The sequence below is a fragment of the Diplotaxodon limnothrissa genome, linkage group LG23 (assembly GCF_057381915.1).
Source record: "Diplotaxodon limnothrissa isolate DT_005_m linkage group LG23, D_limnothrissa_male_GT1.1, whole genome shotgun sequence".
In the NCBI taxonomy this organism is placed as follows: Eukaryota; Metazoa; Chordata; class Actinopteri; order Cichliformes; family Cichlidae; genus Diplotaxodon; species Diplotaxodon limnothrissa.
The window spans coordinates 32,445,707-32,454,918 of NC_140617.1; the positions used below are offsets into that span (position 1 = coordinate 32,445,707).

Here is a 9,212-nt window from a genome sequence, read left to right on the forward strand (position 1 = left end):
CCTTCACCCTTCACGTCTCTCTCTCTCTTACTACACACACAAAAGTGGAAGAAACGTGGCTGATAATTAGTGAGTGTCACAACCAGGATGAAAGAACAAACAAAGGTCCACGAGTACATCAGGAATTTATCTGCAACTGATAGTGTGCTTAGTGAATACCTCGGGCAGCAGAAGCCCAACAAAGAAGAGCAGGAAGGAGAGAGGAACCATCAGGGAAGGGCAGGCCCCTGCATGGCATGTACCACTGGCTGATACTAACAAATCCTACCAAATCCTAAAAGCTGGACTGAAAGACAACACAGAGTGTTGACAACAAATCATGGCAGCACGGGAACAAGCTCTGAGCACAAGATTCATAGAGGCCCGGCCTATTACACCAGGCAAGACCCCAGGCGCAGGCTGTGCAAAGATGCCCCTGAGACAGTCTAGCACATAACAGCATGTTAAATCTCTAAAATCCTGTAAGTTGTGGGGTCTCCATGGATCAGACTTGTTTGTCCAGCACATCCCACAAGATCCGCTTGGACTGAGATCTTGCCAACCTCAAACCATTCCTGAACTATTTTTGCATCATGGCAGGGCACATTATCCATGGCCATAGCCAACCGGGAATATAATTTCTATGACAGGGTTGACATGTCAGTGGTGATAGTTTTATGCTTGATCAGTGTATGGTTCTACTGGACCTCTCTGTGTACCTTTTTTATGCCAGGCATGTTCAGGCAGGGCTGCTCAGCTTTCCGTGTCATCACTCCGAACATTGACGAGGAAGCAGCCATGATGGAGGATGTTGGGATGCAGGATGTTCACTTCAGTGAGGTCAGACTTTGTTTAGATCTTTTCTGAATGTCAGCCTATAGAATGTCCTTTTAAAATTAGTCATTGGCTTCAGGAATATTTTTTGGCAGTAACATTAGTCCCACTTCTCAGTGTCTTTTCTAAAGATAAGATAATTGTTTGTGTTCAGGAGGTGCTGATGGAGCTTTTGGAGGAGTGTGCTGATGGCCTCTGGAAGGCAGAGCGTTATGAGCTCATTGCTGATGTCTATAGGCTCATCATTCCCATTTATGAACAGCGCAGAGACTTTGAGGTGAGCTGCACACTGAGCACAAGTTATAGACAAAGTGTGAATTGTTCTGTTCTGTTTATATAATGCCAATTCACAACAACAGTTTGTAAATAAAAACATCTGCGTGACAGTTATTGCAATTTGTTTTTGAATTTGTCAAACAGAAACTGGCACACCTGTATGATACACTCCACCGTGCGTATACTAAAGTGATGGAAGTAATGCATTCTGGCAAGAGACTGCTTGGCACATACTTCAGAGTGGCCTTTTTTGGACAGGTAAGTTTACAAAATAAAAAGTAAATAAATATGATAATAATTAAAATTTTCAGTTCAGCTTAAATTTGACTCAGTCCACAGTTTTCATAAAAGCATGGTGTTTATCTTATTGTTTTTTGCAGTACAGTACCACATACACACATACACTCTCTGATACAGCTGAACCTTTGAATCTAAGTGGAACGCTACTATTTTTTAAATTGAGATTTCTCTTCTTTTCCCTTTCCTTTTAAGGCTGCGGTAAGTGAATAGAGGAGTCCTCCTCTATGTCAGTGCCTTTTTACGTTGTTTAAGGGCTAATGAGTATTTGTAAAATTACTATCAAGTATCTGTAGATTTTTAAGCTTTTGTTGCTTCATGATTTTTTTTGACCAGTAGTGGATAAAACATGGTTACTTAGTCACAAAACAATAGCTGTTGTGTGACTTTTATATCATTTTATCTCTTTTCTGTTTCATTTGCAAATCCAGAAACTCATCCTTTTTTCAGTCATATGTGATCCCATTGTGATTTTTCCCCTGAAAGTTTCTTTTGATTAATTGATGAAGCCTTTCCAACTATTACTTTTATACAAATAAACCACAGTGTAACTGTTACGCATGTATGAATATATTAAATTAAATAGATTGTATCTGTTTGACTCGGTAGTGATCAGCTAATGTTTGCTGTGTTTGATAACTTTCTGTATATAATGACAATCACTTAAAGTGGACCTATTGCTCATATGTATATATGTATATATATATGGGCGGTTAATCCTTCAAGCTCGGGTCCTCTACCAGAGGCCTGGGAGCTTGAGGGTCCTGCACAGTATCTTAGCTGTTCCCAGGACTGCGCTCTTCTGGACAGAGATCTCCGATGTTGTTCCCGGGCTCTGCTGGAGCCACTCGCCTAGCTTGGGAGTCACTGCACCTAGTGCTCCAATTACCACTGGGACCACCGTTACCTTCACCCTCCACATCTTCTCGAGCTCTTCTCTGAGCCCTTGGTATTTCTCAAGCTTCTCGTGTTCCTTCTTCCTGATGTTGCTGTCATTCGGAACCGCTACATCGATCACTACGGCCGTCTTCTTCTGTTTGTCTACCACCACTATGTCCGGTTGGTTAGCCACCACCATTATGTCCGTCTGTATCTGGAAGTCCCACAGGATCTTAGCTCGGTCATTCTCCACCACCCTTGGGGGCATCTCCCATTTTGACCTCGGGACTTCCAGGTTATACTCGGAACGTCATAACCAAGTGGCCGACATAGTGTACAGGAACATCTGTGCCATGTATGCCTTGCCTGCTAGCATCTTGCACCCTGCTGTTATGTGCTGGATTGTCTCTGGGGCATCTTTACACAGCCTGCACCTGGGGTCTTGCCTGGTGTGATAGACCCCAGCTTCTATGGATCTTGTGCTCAGTGCTTGTTCCTATGCTGCCATGATTAGTGCCTCTGTGCTGTCTTTCAGTCCAGCTTTGTCCAGCCACTGGTAGGATTTCTGGGTATCAGCCACCTCCTCTATCTGCCAGTGGTACATACTGTGCAGGGGCCTGTCCTTCCATGATGGTTGTATGTAGGGCTGCTCAATTAATCGAATTTTAATCACGATTACGATCTGGGCTTTCAACGATCATTAAAAATGACTGAGCCGATTATTAGCCCCTCCCTCATGCTTTACTCTCGCGCTGCTCCATGTGGCAAATCAAGCGCACTGCTCTGCATTTCGAACACGCGTCACAACAATTAAGAGGACCCGAGGGAAGCTCGGAAAGCTAAGCAGAAGTTATTTGGAGAGGAGTGGACTGCCGTTGGTTGAAAAGAGAGGTAAAAAAAAAAAACTTAAGTGGTGTGGAAACATTATGGCTTCGCGGAGTCAGACGTGGATCAAGTAGACACAGTGTGTAAACTTTGCTATGGTGTCGTAGCTGCACCACAGAGCAACACTGCAAAGTTCACATTTTTCATTTATTTCTTATATTGCAAACATTTGCACTGTTATCAGTATTTGCACACTATTTTATATTATTTTTTAAAGTCATTATTCAATACATTGTTATTGTTAAACCTTTAAAGCCGGTCAGAGCAGCATGCTCGTTTTGTGTAACTATTTTTAAATCCCTGTAGAACCTGAACGCTAAGCTAGCACAATAAATTTTTTTCCATATGAAACCAGAGGAGTTGTACTTACTTCTTATGCCATCAGCTTGTCCTCGGTCACGGTTTCCTTCCACATATAGCTTTGCAAAAATTGCATAAAAAGAGCTTGCAGGAACAAAAACATAATATTCCAGAAACACGCTTTGCCGATCCGATCAGCTGTTCTTAACACTTCCCACATTGAAAAAGACATCAACGTGAACTATCGCAAGTGACGTCATTTTTGCGGAAAATGTAGTTTTTTACTTGTAGGCCTTAGAACTCGAATTGCACTGCTGGAAATAGTTTATTTTGATGCACATGCACATTCTTTGCAAATTTGCATCATAGGATTGTTTTTTTGTTTTTCCTGCAGTATATAAAAATTGCTGTATCTCCAAAAATAAAACTATGAAGACACTCAAAATAAATTTCCTGTTGTTGTAAACTATTTTTTGCAACTTTTTTGTATTTAAAGTTTTGAGGGATAAACCTCTTAAATTTCTCCAAGTAGAAATATATGTAAAAACAAAAACGATTTTCAATTTTTTTTGTAGTTTATTGCACTTTTTTGCAATTAATGTAGTTACTATGGACTTAATGCATACACATTTTTAAAATATGGGCTATAACAGTTGTATTGATGTATAGCAACTTGAAATGCTCCCACAAATGGCACTACAGCATGTAAAAAAATAATATAAGCTCTGGCGGACGAAATAAATATCGTCAAATAATCGTGATCTCAATTTCAGTGAAAATAATCGTGATTATCATTTTTGCCATAATCGAGCAGCCCTAGTTGTATGTATGTATGTATGTGTGTGTGTGTGTGTGTGTGTGTGTGTGTGTGTGTGTTTATGCCCGCCCCTCCCAGAGCCTGGTTCTGCTGGAGATTTCTTCCTGTTAAAAGGGAGTTTTTCCTTTCCACTGTCGCCAAAGTGCTTGCTCATAGGGGGTCATATGATTGTTGGGTTTTTCTCTGTATGTATTATTGTAGGATCTACCTTACAATACAAAGCGCCTTGAGGTGAATGTTGTTGTGATTTGGCGCTGTATAAATAAAACTGAATTGAATTGGTGTGGCTCAGGTGGTTGACAGGTCATCTACCAACTGGAAGCTTGGTGGATCAATCTCGGGCCTTGGTTACAATCCTGAGTTTCTCCGAATGTGTCCATTGGCACGTCATTTAGCATGACAATGCTAAACAGTGTTTATGTATACATAAAGGGCTGTATGAATGTTTGTGTCACTGGCTTTGAGTGCTCAATTTACGTATGTCATTGTTAACACCTTTAAACAAATACAGACTGCTTCATACATCTTGTAATTGAAAGAATAAATCCACCATCAAGTCATACAATAAGGAGACAGTGCAATACTAACAATGTGGAGCTTGAAATGAGCACAATAGGTCCACTTTAGTGCACAGATATTTTCTTTAACCATCTTATTTCAGTTTTGATCTTTCCGTTTTGCAGGGGTTCTTTGAGGATGAGGATGGAAAAGAATACATCTACAAGGAGCCAAAGTTCACTCCACTGTCTGAAATTTCCCAGAGGCTCCTGAAGCTATACTCTGACAAATTTGGCCAAGAAAATGTCAAGATTATTCAGGACTCTGGCAAGGTGTGATCACATTCTTGTATGTTTGGATGACAGTATGATAGACCTTAGTAACTGTGCAATAATCTTGAGAAAACGTTATTGTAGGTTTGACGTACACATTGCATTCAGAGAATTCACAATGAATCCGGTTGTTCAGTCTGACGTCACTAGCCGTGTCTGGACCTAAACTCCGCTGCAGGTCCATATATCAAACGATCACTGTGGCATTACTGAGAGTTGAAAAACTGTCTAAAGTCTTTCATCTGTAATAAAATGATCAGCGTTCTGCTCTACCAGGTGTAACAATTGAGTTAAATATCCAGGCATCCATGAAAACGGAATTTATGACATTTAACGGAGTTAGAAGTTAGCAGGGAGTTAGCTTGCTAGCTTCTATCTAAATACAATATAGCATGTCCTGACTGCGGGGTTTGGGAAACAAATTAAAACGTACAGCTCTGTTATCACTTCCAGCATAAATGAAGACAGAAAACTAAAAAGCAGTGACGTTTGTAGGGTTACTGAAGTTGGGCTAGCTGGTATATAATGATGTGCTACGTGACCGCTAGCGACACCGCTATGTTAGCATAATATAAACAAGCTAACCTTTTTTCCACTCGATAAAAGTTAACGTGAGTGTTCTCGGTGGTCACGAACAAATGTAATCGCATGGCAGGATGCTATAAAAGGACCAAACTTCAGCCAGGAGAACAACTGAGATAATCCATCCATAATACGAGGTTAGTCATTCGTATACTGCTGCATGGGCTGGGCTGTAGTTACATCCTAAGGTGTTAAAAATTGAGCTTAAATAAATGATTAGCGGTAATAAAAGCCGAGGGAGGTCAACAGTGATCACTGACTGTTTTAGGAGCTTTTTGAGATCAAATAGAAGAAAATACATAACATTAAACATGTTAACAACACAAAAGCCATATTAAACGCAGACTACTTTAGACCCGGAAGTAGGATTCGTTGCGTCATCACTGAACAACCGGATATATGAAGTCTTTTAAATGTGTTTTTGAATTTTTGGCTTCACATAGGAGACAAACCTCGTTCTCCTGCATGAATACATTTTCACCTATTCATCCACTACAATGTACTTTGTTGCTGTTTATGCTATATCTCCTGGTAACCTAAGCCCCAAAGGCAACCCCCCCTCCCCTCTCCACCACTGTGAATGTTTGTATTGAAAGCCCATAACTATGACAACTGTTGATGAGCCTCAATCTGATTTTGGGTCACATACCACATGCTGAGGGTTACTTTTGAAGTGCTGAAATGACTAGACCCATCTTGCTTAAGAATTATATGAATTCTAAAAAAAATCTCAATTTTTTAAAGTTAACCTTTTGATTTATTTTCAGCTTGCACTAACTTGACTTGTGAATGTTATTTTTTTTGCCAGTATAACCTGTAACCTCAAAAAAAAAAAATGAAGTTGTGTAGCTGCCAATACCTTTGTTAAAATGTTAACATGAGAGCATACAAAGCCAGTTGGGAAGAAATCAAATTTAATATATACCTTTTATATGTCAACTGCTATTGGGAAATACCGTTACTGGTTGGTTAACACACTAATTTATTTTCATGTAAGCTTATATAAATATTATGGATTGAACACAAATAAAATATGTTGAAAAACTTCTTCTGCATCCACAGGTGAATCCGAAAGATCTGGACTCAAAGTACGCCTATATCCAGGTAACTCACGTCACGCCCTACCTCGACGAAAAGGAGCTGGAGGACAGGAGGACAGACTTTGAGAAGAGTCACAACATCTGGCGCTTTGTGTTTGAAACACCGTTCACAATGTCAGGCAAAAAGCAGGGCGGGGTGGAAGAGCAATGTAAACGGCGGACTGTTCTCACCAGTATGTCATACAATCATGGAAACTATTTGTAAATGTAGAGTAGATTAACCAAAGTTTAATTATATCTTCCTGATTGTCAGCTGTTATTGTTGATTACAATTGCCTGTGTCTCACTTTAGTGCAAATCACTTAAAAAATTATGTAGATGAATTTAGTTCTGTTTCATTAGTGTACCAGTAAGTTCAGCTCTTACGGTGCCTTATTAATAATTATGCTAACCGATTTGGCTATAGTGGAGACTCCGCTGTGGCCATTTACAGTATTTAGTATCCTGGTTATCAGCATTACTGTGGAATCTACTGTTTCTGTGTTCAAAGGACATTTTTATGTTGCTGCTAACAACAGATATTTTTTCTCTTCCAATCCTGTGTTCACTCAGCCACCCACTGTTTCCCATACGTAAAGAAGCGTATAGCAGTCATGTACCAACACCAAACCGACCTGAGCCCCATAGAAGTGGCCATAGATGAGATGAGTGCCAAGGTGAATGAGTTGCGACAGCTGTGCTCGGCCTCTGAAGTGGACATGATACGCCTGCAGCTCAAGCTCCAAGGCAGCATCAGTGTTCAGGTAGAGTCAAAATCACAAGGTTATAATCATTTTTACTTTATCAATAATTATTTTATTCCTTTAATCTAGAATTAACAGTCTTTGATTTTGATTTTCCAGGTAAATGCTGGTCCTCTTGCTTATGCCAGAGCCTTCCTAGACAGCAGCAGTGCCAAGAAATATCCAGACAACAAAGTCAAACAGCTCAAAGAGGTCTTTAGGTACTGACAGAAAACCTTCTTCCCACACACTATAACATACCCAATATTACTATGATTACATTGTGCCTTAGTGAGCTTGGCTACAGAGGTTGGATGCTTGTCTTTCTGTATTGCATATTACTATTTTGCGCTTGTTGCTTTGCTTTGAGTTTTTTCATGCCTCTCTTTTCAGGAAGTTTGTGGACGCCTGCGGTCAAGCGCTTAGCGTTAATGAGCGGCTGATTAAAGAAGACCAGCAAGAGTATCATGATGAGATGAAGGCCAACTACAGGAATCTGACGAGGGAGCTATCGAACATCATGCACGAACAGGTGGAAACACTGAAGAATGATGAATGATCACAGCATGTGATGGCTCTGAGATGTGATGGCTCATAAATACTAAATATTTTATTTATAAAGTTTTGTTCCGTGTGAAGAATCAAGTTGCACCTGGTCTGTCAGATTTTATTTGTATTCACATCTGCATGCTTCATCTACACTTATCTACACATATATTTTGTTATGAGGGTGTTTGTCAATGTGTAATTTTATATTTAATTGCATGACAAAAAGTGCTGTCCTGTGCTGCAGTTCTTTTACTCTAACCTTTACTAACCATGTTTCCTATCTCCTTTATTTATGCTGTCATGAGCAGCTTGGATGGTAATAATGATTATGTCATTGAATAAAGTAACTATTTACACTGTAAAAGATTTATAGACAGCAACTGACTAACAGCTTCATGGACATAGTATCTACATCCAAATCTGCCTTCCAAAAGATGAAATGTAATGCCCTCTTGAATCAGCTTCATGTGTAGCCTGATATTTATGATTGTCCACGGATTAAGGAAAATTTTAAAAGACCATTCCTCACTAATTCCACCCCCCACCCCCTTTTAAACATAAAACAAACCAAACAGTATATTTTAAGCTTTCTAACAGTCCATTTCTTCCAGATAAACCCAGTGGACGATGGTCCAAGGAGCAATCTGTCTGCTTCTATGGGCATCTTCAACACCATCACTGGCACACCAACCAGTGCCAACCTACAGTACATGGCTCGACCACCATATTCTGACAGAGATGTTTGACATCAAAATTGCTGCTCCATCACTACTAATGACTGTTCAAACTACCTGAAGGATCAGCTGAAAACCTTCAAAGAATGTAACACTACCTAAAAACATAATTTGTTGCCGTTTTTTCTCCTATTTTATCTGATTTCAAAATTTTCCAGGTCATAACCTGAAAAATCAATTCAATGTTATTCTGTTTTATTTATATAGCGCCAAATCACTACAAGGTGCTTTATATTGTAAAGCAGAGACCATAAAATAATACAGAGGAAAAACCCAACCCCACTGAGCAAACAGTGGGAAGGAAAAACCTCTGACAAAACCAAGCTCAGGGAGGGGCACCCACCTGCCGCAACCAGTAAAGTGAAGTCACATGTGCCCCCCATTATTCTTGTTTCCTATGGAGACTCCATTAAATACAGATGGTTTTC

At 39.9% G+C, this 9,212-nt stretch overlaps 1 protein-coding gene across 1 annotated transcript in view; it reads left to right on the forward strand.

Annotated features, from left to right (window-relative positions):
* The window catches only part of LOC146608530 (dedicator of cytokinesis protein 9-like), a 55,129-nt gene extending 45,917 nt beyond the window's left edge, over positions 1 to 9,212 (forward strand). Inside the window, exons 44-52 of the mRNA XM_085347191.1 lie at positions 713 to 819; positions 968 to 1,090; positions 1,234 to 1,347; positions 4,951 to 5,097; positions 6,742 to 6,952; positions 7,332 to 7,522; positions 7,622 to 7,722; positions 7,895 to 8,033; positions 8,662 to 9,212. Coding sequence (XP_085203317.1) covers positions 713 to 819; positions 968 to 1,090; positions 1,234 to 1,347; positions 4,951 to 5,097; positions 6,742 to 6,952; positions 7,332 to 7,522; positions 7,622 to 7,722; positions 7,895 to 8,033; positions 8,662 to 8,796 — 1,268 coding nt within the window. The 3' untranslated portion in view covers positions 8,797 to 9,212. The remainder of the gene's footprint in view (positions 1 to 712; positions 820 to 967; positions 1,091 to 1,233; positions 1,348 to 4,950; positions 5,098 to 6,741; positions 6,953 to 7,331; positions 7,523 to 7,621; positions 7,723 to 7,894; positions 8,034 to 8,661) is intronic.